Source organism: Salvia splendens, chromosome 7 (assembly GCF_004379255.2).
Source record: "Salvia splendens isolate huo1 chromosome 7, SspV2, whole genome shotgun sequence".
NCBI lineage: Eukaryota > Viridiplantae > Streptophyta > Magnoliopsida > Lamiales > Lamiaceae > Salvia > Salvia splendens.
Window position 1 is genome coordinate 28,892,648 of NC_056038.1, and position 19,176 is coordinate 28,911,823.

Below are 19,176 nucleotides of genomic sequence, written 5' to 3' on the forward strand. Positions count from 1 at the left end.
AACATGAATAATTATGAATGTAGCTAAATTGAAGAACAATTACCGGAACTTATGGAGAAAACGTTGGAAATCGATCGAAATCGCCTACACCCGAGATAGGAATTGAAAGTGTATTCTGTGCGCTGCTTCTGCCTTCTGCGTTCTGTTAAAACCCGACTGAAAGACGCATAAGGGTTATGCGTTATTACACTAAGACGCATAAGGGTTATGCGTCTTTAAAGACGCATAATGGTTGTGCGTCAGTACGTAATGACGCATGATAGTTATGCGTTTTATTAATAAAGACGCATGATGGTTATGCGTCACTCCCTAAGTCGGAATAAAACTAAACTCCTTCATTAAAATGGAATTCTTTTAGTGGCCTAGAACAAAAATAGAAAGAGCTCTGGTGTATCCTGATTCTGTTTTAACATTTTGAAATCTTGGTTTGGCAGGTCATGGTTCAACTTCCACGAGGAGTTCTTTTTCTTGTTCTTGTTGCCCCCAATTATATTATATCCTTTTGATGAGGACTATTTTCTGGACCTAATATATTCTGAATATCTTAGTTTATGTTTTACAGCTCCTTTGTAGGTTTTAAGCGAAGTGTGTTTGTTTCCTTGACTTGGTTTCGTGTTTACTCTATCAGGATTCAGTCTTCAGCCTGTAAGTTTCTCTATCTTTAATTTTGCTTATAAAGTATGAAATGAGTCAAAGAAAGAGTTGGATTAGGGAAGAAGATGCAGAGGCCTGAAGTGTTATCCACCTGTCATTCCACCTAGATAGGTTATAGTAGAAATCAGTGAAAGAAACTTTGTTAACACATTTATGTGCCTTGCTTGTTTCTATTGGGCTGTGGACAATACAGTCTCTTGCTGCATTCTATAGTAAGATTAGATCTTGGCTATACCTCATGGCTTCTATGAGCATGGTAGCTGGTGGAGAAAAGGCCAAACTGAACTTGCTCGGTTCTTGTGATCTAGGGTCCAGGGGTGGAATAGCAACTTCTCTTGGCAAATACGTCAAAATATGAACCTTTTGTGTCTTTCCTAAATCTTAACCTTAGAAACTATTGAATAACTATGATTTTGTTTTCTTTATTACTATCATTCTGTATAGAATGACCTCTGTTACAAACTTGATTTTGCAGAAACCATTTTTTTCTAACTTTGGCGCCATAGTCACCTTTGCAATTTTTGGAACTTTTGTTGCTTCCATGGTCACTGGCATTTTAGTGTGAGTCTCATTCTATAAATTGTTCAAGGTTTTGTGTAAATGCTAGCACTTATTATTTACAGTAGTATTATTTTTCCCATCATTTATGTGCTTGGTTTGATCCCTTGTTTTTCTCTTTCAGATACCTCGCTGGAGTATCATTTCTCATCTACATGCTTCCTTTTGTTGAATGTCTGATGTTTGGTGCGCTTATCTCAGCCACAGATCCTGTCACTGTTCTGTCTAAATTTCAGGTGATGTGATATTCTAATTTCTTCCATTTTGGCATTCCGGGATAGCTGAAAAATTATGTGCGACAGAAACGCCTAGGTCTGCAAAATGCGTAGGTGATATCTAGTTCCCATTGTCTATACAAGATTATTCTCTGATCTATATTGTGGCACAAAAATGCTCTATATATATAGGAGTATATAATAATTGTAGTAAAGTGACTTTTTAAACTGTTTCCTCCGAAGCTGGATTTTAGGTCTTTTACTTACCAAAGACCAATGATCATTTTATGACTAGTTAAGTGCCATACTGTAGTCTACTTTAAATGGAATATAATCACTTCTGGTTCTTTGGCGAGTCATCTCATGCTCACAAGAGCAGAGATCTTTCATAAGCTTTTTCACTATCAAATGGCATTGTTCTGCAACATAATAAAGTAAATCTTAAATTGCATTCTCTTGATATGAAATTTGTAGGAGCTTGGTACAGATGTGAATCTGTATGCTTTGGTCTTTGGAGAATCTGTGCTAAATGATGCAGTAAGTTCTGCTTTTTGTTTTGTGTTCTTCCACTAGCTTGATATAATTTTTTGGAAAAAGCTGGACAGCCTTTATTTAGTCAGTTGCTAATTTGCTGTTTGTTTATTCGCTTGTCTGCCGCTCTTTGAAGATGGCAATTTCTCTGTATAGGTAAGTGGAATTTTAGCTCTCCATCATCTGCATATTGCATAATGACAAGTTGACAACCCCTTTTTGCAGTAGTCTTCACAACCTGAATACCTGATTAATACTTTTGTAGAACAATGTCATTGGTGAGGAGTCACATGTCATCAGATAAGAACCTTTTCATGGTGGTGGTCAGATTTCTTGAGACTTTTGTTGGCTCAATGTCAGCAGGTTTGTCTTTAGCACTCTGTAGGAATTTCATCAGTCTGTTTTATAATCCTAGTTAAAGTTTGAAGTATGCTTAACTTGTTGTATGTGTCAATGATGACCATTGTGCTAAATTGCATAATAGTACTACTTGACTTACCAGAACTGAGACAGATGAAGGTCATTACATGCCCCTAGAAACTTAAGTAAATTAATTTTCCTTTCACACACGTCAATTTAGCTTTAGTTTGCTAACTTCCCAAAAAATGAAACTTTGCATTTATATCCAATCACATATTATACAATTATTTGAGCTAATGAATATAATTTCTTTCTGAATCTGCAGGGGTTGGAGTTGGATTTACTTCTGCTTTGATATCCTTTCTTTAAGTTCTTTATTATCATTCTTGCCAAAGTATTATTTCAGTGGTTTTGTAGCCTATAACACTCCCCGTGGAGCCTTAACATCCAGCACCTTTTCAAGTATGCTGGTCTGGATATCGATAAGTAAGCATTTGAATATAGTACTGAAACCCACCATTGAGATCTAATATGTTATAATTGCGTATCACTTTTGTCTTATTACTTGTACAGTCTTCAGAACTTAGAGTGCTGCTTATTTGTTCTTTTTCCATATTTTTCATAAGAACTTTGAGATATTTTCTTTAGTTTATATGACAGCGTTATTTTATTTTATCTGCGAGTCTTTGATTCAGCTTGTGTTTGTCATCTTCAATCTGATATAGATACATGCTAGCCGAAGGACTAGGCCTTTCAGGCATCGTGTCAATATTATTCACTGGAATTGTAAGTGAAGCTATGGGAATTTTTACATTTAATTTAGTTTTCACTTTTCATTTGATGTCGGAATGCAGCAAAACATTTAGGTCTTATTTTTTGTATTAGGTTATGAAGCACTACACTTTCTCAAATTTGTCAGACAAATCTCAGAAATTTGTAGCTGCATTTTTCCATTTAATATCATCGTTGGCCGAGACTTTCATGTGAGAATTCATTCATTAATTTATTTTAAATGTTGTCTCTGACTCTTTGTTGCATCTTCCGTTGAAGTTCCTAAATGTTGTCTGTCTTGCAGATTTATATATATGGGATTTGACATTGCCATGGAACAGCACAGCTGGTCTCATGTTGGATTCATCTTTTTTCAATTGTATCCTTGAAATTGTGAACTTTTCTTGGGTTCTTGTCTAACTCCTTGAAACCTATATTTTCCTTAACTTGCTTTAAATCAAACCAGTTATTCATTGGCATTGAAAGGTATGTCCAGTCTGTGTTTTTCTTTATGCAGCATTTGTCTGTTTGTTGAACATCTTATAATCAACACCGCAATTCCTACCATATGATGTAAAGTATTTTGTTTATGTAGTATCTTGCAGTGTGCCATGTGGAATATATGGAAAAGATATAATGGAACTGTTTAAATAATCTGTAAACCTTGTTTAACTTGTTCTGTGTAGGGCTGCAGATGTATTCTCATGTGCTTATTTGGTCAATATGGGTAGACCTTCGCATAGAAAAATATCAATGAAGCATCAGAAAGCACTTTGGTATAGTGGTAAGGGAAGAAGAATTGTTTTACTTGTCTGGTCCTTACGCACTTATGGTTCACCATTCATCTGCAAAACAGATGTAGAGCCTTTGACAGCCCTAACTTACATGAAATATCAATCACAGGGCTCCGAGGGGCAATGGCATTTGCGCTTGCCCTGCAATCGGTTCATGATCTTCCAGAGGGTCACGGTCAGACTATATTCACTGCGACAACTGCAATTGTTGTTTTAACGGTGAGAAACCTTGAAGATCAAGTAGAACTCATAGTGGACCTATGATTGAATGTCGAACTATAAGTGTGTTCTTTTAGTATGTCATAGTAAGATTGAATGTCAGCAGTGTCAGAAACATTCTCAGTTGCAAAATAATGTGAATATATACTTAATAGTTCTCTAATTTATCAATCAACTAGCAACATGCTACATTTGATGTAAATTTATTCTTTTATTATCTTCTGTGGTCAAGTTTTTATAATTTGTTTCTATAATATTGTCCTCCTAGTTTTTAGTCTATAATGCCTCTAGGATGAGGATTTAATTTGATTCTGATGACACGGTTCTGAATTTTTGTGGTTGTTGGCATCTTGTAGGTTTTGCTGATAGGAGGTTCAACAGGAACCATGCTGGAAGCCTTGGAAGTTGTTGGTGATGGTCATGAGATCCCATTGGGTGAAGTAAGTCATTAATTGTTCACCACTTGCATCAGCTTGCCTTTGGTGAAGAATAATAGCCTATTTTTTCAGTTCCTTGCAGCTGTACAATTTGGCGTGAGGTAATCAAATTTGAAATTCGAATTCAAGCATAAATTCTAGGATTCGTTTTTAGCAGTGTGTTGGTGTAGTTATCTATGAATATGATGAAAGCATTAGTCAGCCCTGTGGATCAAAATGTTTTTGCATTCAATATTTACTTTTGGAAAGTCACTTACATATCCTTCTCCCATTGCTCTGTATGATCACCGGCTCCTCTAACAGAGCCAATAAATTTGTTGTCCCACTCATTGTCTCCCTGTCATAAGGTCATAATCAGGTTAAACAGAGCCATTAAATTTGTTGCTTGCTTGATAATATTACACCAATTTCTGCAACAGCGGTCACAAGTTCTGGGATTTTAACGTCTTTGTTTCAATTTCAGAGTTTTGATGCAAACCAATGGCTACATAGCTCCTACTTATGAGGGGGAATCATCTTCTGGGAACCGGTTTAAGATGACACTTAGTGAGTTCCGTAAAAGGTAAACAAGATAGATAGTATTTCAAACTTCTGCATTTTTCACTTTCCAGATGTTCTTCATGTGAGTTTCTTGCTTGCTTCTTGCAGCACTGCATCTTTCACTGAAAATAAATCGTAGGTGTAAAATTGTAGTAGTAGTAGTATATAGTTCGGCAGAGGTTGATGAATTTGACGACTCTAATCACATGCAAGCTCATTAGCTGTAACCAGTGGCAGACGCAAGATTTCAGCTCTGGGGGGTTCAATTTACTATAAACAGTTGTAGAATATTTTTCGATATTCACCTCATCGCAAGTAGTTATATGGCTTGATTGGTAGAAAGTTGCGAGATATATAGATGAATAATGGGTAACGAATGATAAAATGATGGTGACAATAACTTTCTTTGTCCACTGAATGTAAAGTATGTGTTTTTCGACACGAGAATTTATTTAGTGTTATTTTATAAGTTAAGTAAAGAAATAATAAAGTAATAGAGAGGAAAAAAAATATGGAGATGATGTTATTTCTTTAATGGGGAGAAATAAAGGAGATTTTTTTTATTGCAAAGTGTGTGCGAAGCAAAAAAAATGAAGTGTGTCTATCATGTTATTTTATAATAAGTTAAATAAAGAAATAATAAAGTAAGAGAAAAAAATATATAAAGATAATACTTTTAACATTTTATTGAGAGTAACAAATAAGGATAATATTTTATTACCAGCTTTTGTATTCGAAAAAATGGGAAGCATACAAAATAATTGGTACCGTGTCAGTGTGAATGAAAGCATTAAGAGCATCCGCAGCGGTGGCGGTTGGCGCCACCGCCGTCCGTGCCAGCGGCAAGGCGAAGGACCGCCACCGCTGCAACCGCGCCGCTGGCACGGCGCTGCTCGATGTATCGAGCACGTCCGTGCCAGCGGACGCACACGTGGCGGTCTCCCATTCGCCAACGGCATAGCCGTTGGTTTCAAACATTTTTTTATTTTTTTTTTAAAAATCGGATTTTTATTAAAAAAAATCGATAAAAAAAAAAAAAAAAATTCACTTCCCCAAAAAATTATATCCGTTTATAACCGTTTTTCCCCACTTTTTAATTTTTTTTTATTTTTTTTACCCCAAAAATACACACTTTCATCTATAAATACCCCCAATTTCACTCCAAAAAATTCACACTTTCACTACACAATTCTCATCATCAATCTCTCATATCCATTTTCATCTTCCTCTCACACCCTACAACACCACTATGTCCGGTAACGACGACAACCCAAGCGGCTCTCACGGTTGGAACCCCGAATGGTTCGGTTCGCAACCGTTTCATAGTCCGGAAACGGAATATTCGGCCCCTCCTCTCACCCAAGATTCGGGCGTTCCGAGTGGCTACCGGCCATACCCAATCGACGATCAAGGTGCCTCCGATGGGCGCTACGGGTGGACACCGGAGCCTAGGCCTCGCGCCCCTTCCCAAATGCCGAATCCTCCATCTCGCGCCGGTGTCCGCACACCGTACTCACCGGCGGAGATGGAAAGATTGTTCAAGGCGTACTTGGAAATCTCCGAAGATGCGGTGGTTGGAACGAACCAATCCGGCGATCACTTTTGGTGGCGCGTCTCTAGCCGGTACAATGCACACCGGCCGCCGGGAACGATCGAGCGCAACGAGAGTATGGTGCGCAACTGCATCGGCCGAGCCAACGAAGAAATTGGCAAGTTCAACGGCTATTTCATCCAGGAGTCCCGGAATGCCGGGAGCGGCCGAAGCGAGGTCGACATCATCACCGCCTCGCTGAGCACCTACCAATCCATGAACGGTAAGTCGTTCAAATATCTTAACGTTTGGCAGGAGACGCGGACGCACCCGAAGTATAAGGGAGGCATAACATCCTCCTCTAGCGGCTCCTCCAAACGCTCACGGTCGGCATCCCTATCCGACGCCGGCGAAGAAGTGGCTAGCCAACTCGCCGAAGCTAACTTGGGTAGCCCCGATGCCCAACCAAGCGGTTCCCGACGCCGACCGCAAGGTAGGAAGAAGGCGGCGGCCGAACGACGTCGCGCCGCGACTCCATCTGCCCCTGCTCCCGAACCCGCACCCTATGTTCCACCTCCACCCCCGAACAACTCGTTGTGGGCCCTTTTGGCCCAACTCAATTTGGCCGATAGGTCAACTATGACCCCCACGCAACTTCAAACGCACGAGTCCATGATATTGGGTCTCCAAAAACAATTGGGGTTGGTGCCGCCGGATGCGTAGTCTTCCTCGGGTTATATTAGCCAATAATTATGTAATTTTTAATTTTTAGGAGTTTAATTATGTAATTTTTAATTTTTAGTATTTTAATTATGTAATTTTTAATTTTTAGGATTTTAATTATGTCTTTTTATTTTATTTGTAATTTGTTATTTTTATTGTGGTTTTTTTAATGAATTTTAGTATTATGAAAATGTTTTTGTGTAATTGAATTTTATATTAATTGTGCTCGTCCTTGCGGAAGAGCACAGTTGTGGGTGTTGTGCTCTTGCCAGAGAACAGGCATGAATAGTACCGCCCGGGCCCACAACCGTGCCGCTGGCAAGAGCACGGTTGTGGATGCTCTAAGATTGTCCACGATGGTGGCCCTTGAAGGCCACCAAAGTTGGCCCGGCCACCAAATGTGGCTCTCCACAATGGTAAAACCCAAAAATAATAAGGGCCACGAAATGTGTCCCTCTCCAAAATTAAAATTAATTTTGTTTGCTTTTTTTAATGATATTTTTTAATTTAAGTACAATAAATTTTATTAGACTATAATTTATGATATTTATAATTTTAATTAAAATAAAATAATTTGGATTGTAAATAAAAAAAAATTCACAACCTAACCAAAATAAAGTGTAACAAGAACTTCGTTGTATTATATTAATAAAATAGGAAAATTATACAACGAAAGTTTTATACTTTAAAAACAACAACCCAAAAACTCATAAGCCGCTGCGGCGCTCCTTCTACGGTTTCAGACCTCTTCAACCATATCAGTCTGCAGTGATATATGCGATATTTGGCTCCGCATATCGGTGTACCGCTGGATCAAGTATTCATTAGTACGTGGTACACCAATCTGCAGGGGCTCCATGGCAATACCCGAGCTCGAACTAGCACCATCTTCCGGTGTCCATCGCTCTGCAGCAAATCCTTCGTCAGTTATTATCAAATTGTGCAATATGATACATGCAGTCATGATGTCTGAGACATCATTTTCGTGCCATTGTCGAACCGGGCACCGTATAATGGCCCATCGCGCTTGGAGGACACCAAAAGCTCGCTCTACATCCTTCCTAGCACCCTCTTGTTTTTTCGCGAAGTAGGTTTGCTTCTGCCCAACGGGTTGTCGGATCGACTTCACAAACACGGGCCAGCGAGGGTATATCCCATCGGCCAAATAGTATCCCATGTTGTACTGCGTGCCGTTGGCCATGAATCTAACTTGCGGACCCTCACCCCGGCTCTCGTCATTGAACAGGTGGGACGATCGTAGAACGTTGATGTCGTTGTTCGACCTAGCGACCCCAACATACGCATGCCAGATTCGCAAGCGGTAGTCAGCAATGGCTTCTAGGATCATCGTGGGATGTCGGACTTTGAAACCAAAAGTGAACTGCCCCTTCCAAGCCACCGGGCAGTTCCTCCACTCCTAGTGCATGCAATCGATGCTTCCCAACATCCCTGGAAAATGATGTACAGTCCCGTGCATATCAATCAGACTCTGGCAATCATCGGCCGTTGGCTTCCGTAGATACTCCCCTTTGAAGATATCCTTAATGCCCCTACAAAACTGCCTCAACGTCTGTAGGGCAGTCGTTTCGCCCATCTGCAGGTATTCGTCAAACATGTCAGCGGGCCCGGCATAGGCAAGCTGCCTAATTGCCACCGTACACTTCTGATATGTCGACAAGCCGGGTCGGCCGGTGGCATCATAACGCAAGTTGAAGCACTTGAACTGCTGCGCCAAACACGTCGCTATATGGACGGAGAGTTGTTGCGACATTCTGAAACGCCGACGGAAAATCTCTGGCGGATAACGGGCGTTCTCGCTGAAGTAGTCTTCCATCAACCGGCGGTCAGCCCCGGCATGGTCACGGTCGATATACCGCCGATGATAGAACGGCCGAGGGACTGCTACCGCCGCCGCCTCCGCCTCGTCAGCTTCTTGTTGCACCACTGCAACCAGGTTTTGGAACTCCAGATCTACCGCTTCTTGGTACCGTTCATCGTCGGAATCAATATTTCAGAAGTTGAATTAAAATAGATTGGAAAGATTGGAGAGAGTGGTGTTTGAATTAGGGTTAGAAAAATGGAGGAAAAATGAGGTGTATTTAATAAAAAAAGAAGAAAAAAAAATTAAAATTCGGTGGCTGAGCCACGAAACGCGGCCCGCTGCAGTGGTGGGCCGTGCACCCAAGGCTCAGCCGCGTGAAGGCCGCGACCGCGGCTCCCTCTCGGCTCTCTGCAGTGGGGGCCGCGCACCCGAGCCACGGGCCGCGGCTCTCCCACTTGGAGACTCTAAAAAAGCAAGAAACTGTCACTAAGCGGAGTCGAACCCGAATTTCGTGTGTAGGAAACCGTTGCCTCAGCCACTTGCGTTGATTGTTGTGTTTATTTATCTTCTGATAACTAAGTTATATATAATAATACCTACAAATGTTGGGGGTTCCATGGGACCCCAGGCCCCATTGTAGGTCCGCCACTGGGTGTAACAAGTTAAAACCTCCAGGGTATATAGAGACAACATAATTTAGTAGATTATCCTCCATTAAATGGTATATCTTCCTGGAATTAGTGAATATAGTAAATCATAAATGTAAATAATAAGTAGTCCAGAAAAGAATCTAAAACACTCATTTTCTGCGACTTAATACGCAGATTAAATGGTATCTTCGTGGAATTAGTGATTATAGTAAATTATAAATGTCCATAATACCATACCAATATGTCATTAAGAATAGTCCAGAAAATAATCTAAAACACTCAGGTTCTGCGACTTGGTATGCTTACGAGTTAGGATTGATAATCTAAATTGTGAACTTTCCGAAACATGTTGTGCAAAATTTATTAGTAGTTTAAAAAATACTACACTGCACCACTTCCGTTTCATAATTTGCCATCAATTTAAAAAATGAATATAAATCACAAAAAATTGAATTTGGGAGCAAATAGTGAGGAGAAGATGAGAAAACATGATTTCATTCCAAGATTTAAAAAAGGTGAAAAAAGCATTTTTTGTTAGGAGCCAGAAATAAATATTTTCATGGGCTCTCAAGCCCATTTTCGAAAAAGAGGATCATATATTACTGGCAAATATAAGAAATAGGACCGTTACCCCGTGATTATAATTTTATACTCCCAATGTTTAAGAAGGATTGTCTCATTTCCTTTTTCATGCTCATTTTGTAAAAATAATAATAAATAGTTAAAGCGTAAAAGAGAGAATAATATAAAGAATAGTCTTACCTATATTATTATTTCTCTTATTTTACTTTCTTTCAACTTTACCTATTTATTATTATTTTTATAAAACGAGTGCAAAAAATGAATGGGGATAATTTTTTTTGTTACGGTGGGAGTAGTAGTAATTTGCAACGGCTACTTTTTCAATCATATCTTTTCTCCATCATTGTTGTCTCTATTTCTCGCCTGCAACATTCTTACACTGGAGGATTTCCGTTTCCTCCTCCTCCTCTTGCAGGTTTTGAGTGGGTAAAAATAGAGAGAGAGAAAGAAAGATGGGCGACCAAGCCGCACCAGCTCCGCTGCCGCCACACCGCCGCCCAAAAGTGAGGGAAGTGAGTTCCCGTTTCATGTCCCCTTTAGTCCAATCCAATTCAACCCCAGCCCCAACTCCCCACCCTTCCGATTTCCCGCGCCCCAAAACCCTTCACCGCCGCCATCCCTCCAAAACCGACGAGAATTTCAACCCGGAGCCCAACCGCATCATCGCCTTAGACAAACCTTCACCGGCTATCTCAACCATTCACAGAAAACAGCACCACCAGCGAATCAATTCAAAGGATCACCACCACTCGGTTTCCTCCAGACCGGACACGCCTATCGCCACCGCCACTGATAGAATTGTTCCGTCCAGATTCAGGCAAAGCGCCACCCGTTCAAACTCGCTCAGCGGTAGCAGCGACGGATGCTCCGCCGTTACCGCCGCGGCGAGGCTTCTGCAGGAAGCCACATCCGATGTAGAGAAGAAGCTTTCCAGGATTTCGACAACATCCAGCGTCGACGATTCCGATTCCTGCAGCACCGCCACTTCGAATCAGGGGAGTTCCTCGTGCCCTACCTCGCCGCTCTTCGTCGCGCCGGTCACCAAGCTCCGGAGCGCAACAGACGTGCGATCCTCCATGCCAGACGTGGATAAATGGCTATCCGATAGGAATTTCGAAAATTCCGGCAAGGATTGTGCTCGATCGCTCAATTTTTCGTCATTCTCGAGGATCGTCGGCGGTGGAGGCGTTTCACGGCCTCCGCATCCTTCGCCGTGTGTGAGGTCTGGGATGGATTCGAGGAAAGGGAGTAAGGCGTCCAATCATCAAGCTGAAGTGCATTCTCTCAAAATGATGACTAACCACTATCTTCAGTGGCGATTTGCCAATGCAAAGGCAGAGGCTTCCGTTCAAACTCAGAAGCATGAAACTGAGGTTTGTTGATTGCCTTTTGAAACATTGATATGCTGAAATACTTGAATGTTGCTTCAGTAAATCCTCTTTTCTTTCTAATTCAGAGGAAATTCTTTGCACTTGGAGGCAAGATATCTGACTTAAGAGATAATGTGAAGAAGAAACGCATTGAACTTGCAGTGCTGCGAGGATTGAACACTTTGAATACAGTAGTTGAAGCTCAAGTAAGCCTTCTTTCTTGATTATGCTTACATTTTCCATAATTTCTTCTTCTTTTGTGTTAGATTAGTGAGTCTGTTCTCTGTCATATTATACTCCAACCTCAAATTAGGCCTAATATGTTGGATTCCATACTTTGATTTGCATACGTAAACATTGTGCTTCAAATTAATGAAATGTTTGTATTTTTGTTTAGATGCCATACCTGGAGGAGTGGTCTAGTCTGGAAGAGGATTACTCGAATTCTCTGTTGGGCGCAGCAAATGCGTTGCTGAGTTCCTCAGTTAGACTTCCAGTCAGTGGTGATGTGCGGGTGAGATCTCGTCGACCAACTATAACTATAATTCTCAACCAATAATAGACTATTTTGTGCCTTGATGTGATAAACTCACTTCACTCTTGCAAATAATCTTATCCAGGCCGATGTCGGGGAGCTAGAGGAAGCTCTAACCTCAGCTTCGAAGGTAGTTGAGTCCATTGGTTCTCATATTCAGAGATTTACCCACAAGGTGAGATATTTGACACATGTAAATGGTCACATCTGCTTCCTATTGCATTTACAAGAGGAACTTAAAAATTGATACATGTTTGGTTTGATGCAGGCTGAAGGAATGGATATTTTGGTATCTGATGTAGCTAGGATGGTAGGGGGAGAGAGAGCTCTAACAGAGGAGTGTGGATTTCTGCTCTCCAAGATTTACTCATCACAGGTAGATAGACTCTCCACTGCATCTTCATTTCTTCGAGTTTTTCCATATCCAAAGGCTCTTGATCATTACTTTTTACACAGCTGAATGAGTGCAGCCTGAGGGGAGCTCTAATGCAATTGAATTACTGCAACAATCGTCAACCCTTTAAGTGTCAAGAATTAGTTTCTTCATAATTTGTTTTCTTCTTCCAATAATAACTCAATAATGTCCTGTATCTTTTTCAAAAAAATGTACTACTTGTATTATTTTTTTGTATTCTTATCCTCCTCCTGGATCTGTGTAAATGAACTCAAATCTTCATAAGATATACTCCCTCCGTCTGCCATTAGGAGTCCCGGTCACTTTTGCACACTCGTTTTATAAAAAGGATAATAAATAGTTAAAGTGGAGAAATGGTAAAGTAAGAGAGGGAATAATGTTGAGAAGAGTCTCCTTAACATTATTCTCTCTCTTACTTTACCATTTCTCGACTTTAACTATTTATTACCCCTTTGTCCCAAGGTACATGTCACACTTTCCTTTTTAGTTTGTCCCACAAAAGATGTCACATTTCTTCTTTTGGAAAAAGTTCTCTCTCACATCAATTATAAAATTATATTTTCTCTCACCACTTAACACACAAAATAACATCTCCTAAAATCCCGTGTCATCTCCTAAGTGTGATATCTACCTTGGGACGAGGGAGTATAATTTTTATAAAACAAGTGCGCAAAAGTTACCGGGACTCCTAATGGCGGACAGAGGGAGTATAGAAGAATGAAATTTTGCACCCTTGCAAAATCAAAATTATCAAGCGATATTGACACTTAATATCATGGAACTTTAAAAAAGTTGGATTTTTCCCACAAACTTTGAAATTGGCAAATAATATCACGAACTTTACCCCGAGTTTGTTATTTCCCACCAGTGAAAAAATTCTAATTATATTAATTGATTGAAGAAGAAATTTGGAGGGTGTGCTTCAAGAAAAACTATACTCAAATATTAAAAATCTTGAAACTCTCGACGTTGTTGTCGAGAAATTAAAGAAAAAAATCCATATCATAATATTATTTACCGGTATTTTTTCATTGGTGGGAAATAACAAACTCGGGGTAAAGTTCATGATATTATTTGTCAATTTCAAAGTTCATGAGAAAAACCTAACTTTTTGAAAGTTCCATTATATTATGTGCCAATATCTCAATTATCAAAGTTAGCTCAAAAAATCGACAAAGAAGGTGGAACAATTAATTTCATACACATATATAAGGATAACCCTATTTGTATATTATTGGGCAAATTGCCCTAAAAGTGATAAACTTATTCTATTGTTCGGTTTTTTTCATGAACTAAAATTTTTGGCATATAATGTCATGAACTTTACCGGGTTGTTGGAATTTCCCATTTGACCAGACCCTGGAGTTTTCCGGTCGAAATATTGCACACGTGGCAAGCCTGAATCTGACGTGGAAAACGCCGGAAATTTATTAACCCTAAAAGTCATAAACTTTTCCCATTTTCCGGTTTTTTTCACAAACTTTTTCCAATCTCTCGCCGCGATTTCTTCTCCCTCCTGTCGCGATTTCTGCCATAATCCAATTACGATTTTTCCCGTTTCAAACAATCGAGTTTTGGTCAATTTCGATTGAATGTGCAATTTTTCAATGTGTGGTTAATTTTCTGGTTTGAATGTGTGGTTTCAATGTGCTATTTTCTGCCATAATCACTTTAGCTATTGCAGCCTTGTGGAAAATTGAAGGAATCATTTCTCGGCACTTCTCTTTGTGGGAAGCCTCTTGACATCATGTGCCATGAAACTCTGGCTATTGCCGATGGTGGAAGAATATAAAATATCGAAATGCAAAAGCAAAATTTACTGATTCTTGTTATTGGATATTTTTATGCAAATATTTAACAATTTCCCGCCCTTATCAGTCCCTTCGTTCTCTGTCAATTTATTCATAAAACTCTTAAAAATCACAAAAATTGTTACTTCTTAATCATTATTGACGTAACATTGAACATACGATACTGCTTATGCTCTACTTTGATTTATCAAAAGGTGTGGGTTTTTCGTAATCCAAGAATCCTGATGTCTTGGGTATTGGTGATCAATGTCTTGCGCTACTAATATTATTGTTGCAATGAATTGTGTGATGGTGGAATCCAGTTTGATAGTATTCTTAAGAGGTATTCGAAACCTGTCCGTTTGAAATTTATTCCACGAATAATAAATGAAGTTTTTGAACTAGACCATTCTTTATAAGAGATATTAATTAATTGAAGTCAAATGACAAACCTATATTAATTAATTGATATTTATATCTCAAACATAGTAAATAATAAATTAAAGAGAAAGCTCGGATAACTCGTAATTTGGGATTGGACGGATAGTCAATATTATTTTACTATAGTGGCTGATAATAATATTTTGTTTAGACTTGAATTAAATTTAAGCTTAGTTTAATTAGTAAAAGTCAAACAAACTTGGGCCAAGTCCAACCTTGATAGATACCTAATCCGACCCAAAATAACTCTATAAAACGAGACTAGATATGAGACATGAGACATAGGACTTAAGCCTCACAAATTTTTGTGCCCCCGAGTGGATGATATTTCAATTCCTCCTAGAACTGAAGTTCAATCTTCTTTATAGTCTAAGTCTTTTCAGTTTTGAGAAACTTTGCACTCCCAATGGTCATAACCTGAGTTCGGAAGACAAATTAGAAGATTTGTGGTTGAGTGCAAAGAACTTTACGTACAGACGAAGCAAGCAATCATTAATTCTTTAGAGAATCCATTAGGCAATTCTAAACCGTAGAAATTCATGATTTATGATTTAAATTTTCGTGAGCATGAATTGTTTGCATTTTTATATGAAAATATGATGCACCTGAGAAATATTCAGCAACTTTAACCGGTAGGCCACATTGCCAACCTTTGCGAATACCTCGAATGGGCTGTAAAATCAAAAACCCGCTATTGAATGGGCCTCTGCATCAATTACAACTCATGTCACTGAAGAAACTCGGTACATCAATTACAACCCATGTCACTGAAGAAACTCGTTATATGTCTGAAGGGAGTTGTGTGAGTAGTCTTATGAGTTATCCGCTTGCAAAATTCGATCTAAGCAATTGCTAGGTCGAGACACCACGCTTCTCTGAATTAACTGAATCACAGGGTCCAGTAACTCGAGGGATCGAATGGCGCTCCGGTCGTTGGGCACTCACGACGCTCCTTCAACAATTAAATTACCTCAACCCGAATACTATGGATTAGTATAGGGAAGTGGAGTCGATCCCACAGAGATGGATTCGTAGGCTAGTATTGAGAGAATTTGGACAAAATGGCTGCTGCCACGCAAAAGGGGTTGAGATTTTAACTACCACTAGACCTAGGCACAAAACGTACATACTAGACCGAAGAACAAAGGACTCTTAAACCAAGTAATAGGCAGAAAAGTTTAAACAATTCCTAGACCGAGTACATAACTACCGATAACCACTAGACAAAGGAAATAAAAAGGGGGGACCATGAAATCCAAGCCTGACAACGTACGGTAAAGCTGCAGCTAACAATCTTCATGCACTTTTCTAACTAATTCAGATTCGCAAATGGAGAAAACATAGGAAATGCCCAGATTCAAACATAATAAACAGATTTGGTCGACGGAAACTTACAATAACTCGAAGATACGACAGATCTACGTAAACTAGGCGAAATGAAATGTAAATACGTAAACTAGGCATGGAAATCAAGTACTCCTTCTCAGATTACGTCGGACGCTTAATCCACTCCGGATCCAAGCCATCCGAACCCAACAAACAGCAAAACCAACGCCATAACTCCGATTTTCACAGATCTACTCCAATCTCAATCAATCATGAACAATCTGCAAACAAATCACAAACTCCAGCAAAACCCAACCTCCGATTCATCCAAAAAGCAGAACCATTCTCCAGATCCAAACAACAAGTATCGGCAATAAATCAGAACCAACTGCAAAAGTAACTAACTCCGACAATCCAAACTCGAAATCAATCGAACTCAACCAGCAAACCAGAAATGAACACAATAGACATAAGCGAAAGTAAAATCTGGAATAAAACCGGAAATATTGGTTGTCAAAAGAAAACCGAGCTTCGAACAGCGAAGCTCGGCGGAATCAGTGTAAATATCAACGGAAATGTAAATTGTTTCTTCGCCCTTGAACTAGGACGGTGTTACAACCCTCGAACCATTGTCGGAAAGCTAAACGTGAACCACCAGTCAAGCGCTAACTGGAATCTCTCGCGAATTCAGAGTCAAGTGCGTGGAAAGGTGAATCGAGCAAGGAGCTGTTAGTGAGGCCTCCAGCCGAGAAGGTCCCTCCAGCCTGCATGCTTCTCCCTTTTATAGATGCGGACATAGCCTTCTAGAGTTTTCGTAGAAATCCCTATTCTACCCTTCAACTCCGAGGCTTCCTCCGTCTAGCAATTTTCTTCCAATTGTTCACCCTTTCGCCAGTTTCCTAGGACCATGCAAGCGTCCTCTTCTTTTCCTAGATCTGGCGAAAAACTTCACATACCTGACTTAATTCAATGCGTTAGACCCAGCAATTTCATGAAATGAACCCCTAGACCGATGCATGAAATTAGCCTTATCAAACTGCTCACACTTAAGTCATGCTTGTCCTCAAGTATGAAAGACAAGAAAATAGGAATAAGGCGAATTTCAATGCATGGTTACCAAGTAAAACCCTAAAAATGAAAACAAAACAAACTCCTAGACCTAAGCAACTACGGACTAAGAAAAGAAAAAGAACACAAAGAACAGAAACACAACAAAACAAACAAGCATGAACTAGTTTCGAATTTTTAAGCTACTATCCCCACAAGCTCAAGTTCAATCTGATCGATTACAGTCTTCAAATCTTCCCCCTTCCTTCGTCTGCCTAAACGGTCTGTCAGTTAGTCAAGATAGCCTATTGATTTCCCATCTGTTAGGTTCGCTTGATCACTCATTCCTCACCAGGGATGTTAGGATCAAAACGCTCCAAAGTTAGAGTTATACCACTGATGCGTCGGGTTATGAGAGTTTTCTCCCTATTCTTCCTCCTTTCCTATGAATTTCCCTGGGCAAGGCTACGATTTTTTTCTGCCCTTGAGGATTATATATTTTTTTCTTTTTTTTTTCTCTTCCTCATTTTCCTGTATTATAACCCCTTTCCCCTGGACTTCGTCCAGCTTATACCTCCGAATTTTTAGTTTATTTCTCCCCTGGACTTCGTCCAGCTTATACCTCCTTTTCCTGGACTTCGTCCAGCTTATACCTCCAGAAACCCTTTTTTTTTCTCCGTCAGACTCTACTCCCTAAGCATCAAGTGATAGCCCATTTTTTCATGTTAGCTCTAAAAGTGTTTAGGCTTATAACTCACTTTATAGTAGGGTTGTACAGCTAGGTTATCTAAGGCATTTTCCATCGTCCTAACTTCATTCAGATCGCATTCGGCTTATTAAGGAAGAAAGTGTCAAAGTTGATCTGCTTTCTCTCTTCAATCACTCTTACTAAGGGGATCTCGCCTTATTATCTAGCTAGCTCATGCGAAGCACACATCCTAGGACACAAAAACGATACTTACTCCCCCCCCCTCCCGCTTACTCAAGCTTGTCCCCAAGCCATCGTAGTGAAGGGGGGAAAAGGGAAGTACTAACAGCAGACTGATAAAGCAAACAACAACAAACACAAATACAGAGCAAAACTTCTCACACTTAGACCGAGCATCGGGCTAAGTGGGAGAAGGCGCAACAAACAAACCAAGGCATGCAAAAAAAAAAAAAACACCCCCTTCTCACACTTAGACCAAAAGTTGGGCTAAGTGTAAGAAAGGCAACACATATGTACAATTACAGAGCATGCTGGCATATAAGAACACAAACAAAACGAAAAATAAAATAAAAAAAATAAGGGTTACTTGGCTCCGTGGGGGGTTCAATTCGGGGTCTGGCCCCCGCGAGGGCCAGACTTTGGTGGCGCTGTCTGGTGGGTCACCTTAGCTTTCTTTCTGGCTGGCAACTCCGGCTTCTCATGTCGTTCTTCTGTCGGGCGGGGTACGGTTGTCTTCAATATCACGGGCCGAGAGGGAGATGGAGTAGTCTGGGGCCTTGGGGCATGCGGTGGCTTCTGCGCAGTCAGACTTCCTTGACCTGGCGTTGTAGAATCGCCGCTAGGCTTCGGAAGTTCCTTCGGTGTCTCTGGGAACCTTGCTCTAAGCCACTTTGTCATCGCCATCATCAACTCAACTCCTTCCGTCATCTTCCCAGTACATCTGGTCGATGTCGCCACAAGATCAGATATGCGCCCCTTGAGGGCCACCATTTCCTTCCTAACCTTCCGAACTTCCGTCCTTATTTCTTCCAGTTCCGTTCGTACTCCAGCGACATCTTTCCTGACACTCTCAGTACTATTCTTACTTTTTCCCCGCAGGGACACAATCTCCTCCCGAACCATCTTCATTTATGACCTCATCCAACCAACCTCCTTT

General features: G+C 40.2%; 2 protein-coding genes across 7 annotated transcripts; both read left to right on the forward strand.

Moving 5' to 3' along the window:
* Nucleotides 1-386: 386 nt before the first annotated feature.
* On the forward strand, nt 387-5,520 carry LOC121740989 (sodium/hydrogen exchanger 6-like). 6 transcript variants are annotated; one of them, XM_042133662.1, is made up of 19 exons: nt 387-434; nt 563-645; nt 1,130-1,215; nt 1,337-1,448; nt 1,902-1,964; nt 2,095-2,114; nt 2,224-2,321; nt 2,644-2,672; nt 2,773-2,804; nt 3,044-3,104; nt 3,204-3,301; nt 3,394-3,468; nt 3,556-3,575; nt 3,784-3,873; nt 3,993-4,102; nt 4,459-4,542; nt 4,612-4,640; nt 5,003-5,101; nt 5,188-5,520. In XM_042133662.1, exons 3-19 carry the CDS (start codon nt 1,196-1,198, stop codon nt 5,216-5,218), a joined length of 1,071 nt encoding a protein of 356 aa, XP_041989596.1. In that variant the 5' UTR covers nt 387-434; nt 563-645; nt 1,130-1,195; the 3' UTR covers nt 5,219-5,520. The 6 variants fall into 6 exon arrangements, 4 of the variants coding, with proteins under 4 accessions (XP_041989596.1, XP_041989598.1, XP_041989600.1 ...); XM_042133664.1 differs by having other exon boundaries at nt 389-494; nt 621-645; XR_006037728.1 differs by lacking the exons at nt 387-434; nt 4,612-4,640 and having other exon boundaries at nt 506-645.
* Nucleotides 5,521-10,759: 5,239 nt separating this feature from the next.
* LOC121811326 (protein ENDOSPERM DEFECTIVE 1-like) lies at nt 10,760-12,993 on the forward strand. Its single transcript, XM_042212162.1, has 6 exons — nt 10,760-11,760; nt 11,844-11,963; nt 12,155-12,271; nt 12,378-12,467; nt 12,561-12,668; nt 12,749-12,993. The coding sequence occupies exons 1-6, from the start codon at nt 10,840-10,842 to the stop codon at nt 12,839-12,841; spliced, it is 1,449 nt and encodes a 482-aa protein (XP_042068096.1). The 5' UTR covers nt 10,760-10,839; the 3' UTR covers nt 12,842-12,993.
* Nucleotides 12,994-19,176: the final 6,183 nt, after the last annotated feature.

Coding starts and splice junctions, on each gene's coding strand:
- LOC121740989 (XM_042133662.1), top strand. CDS start 1,196: ATGGTCACTGGCATTTTAGT. Junction 3,105..3,203: donor CAATATTATTCACTGGAATT/GTAAGTGAAGCT, acceptor TTTTTGTATTAG/GTTATGAAGCACTACACTTT. Junction 5,102..5,187: donor CTTAGTGAGTTCCGTAAAAG/GTAAACAAGATA, acceptor TGCTTCTTGCAG/CACTGCATCTTTCACTGAAA.
- LOC121811326 (XM_042212162.1), top strand. CDS start 10,840: ATGGGCGACCAAGCCGCACCAGCTCCGCTGCCGCCACACCGCCGCCCA. Junction 11,761..11,843: donor CTCAGAAGCATGAAACTGAG/GTTTGTTGATTG, acceptor TTTCTAATTCAG/AGGAAATTCTTTGCACTTGG. Junction 12,669..12,748: donor CCAAGATTTACTCATCACAG/GTAGATAGACTC, acceptor CTTTTTACACAG/CTGAATGAGTGCAGCCTGAG.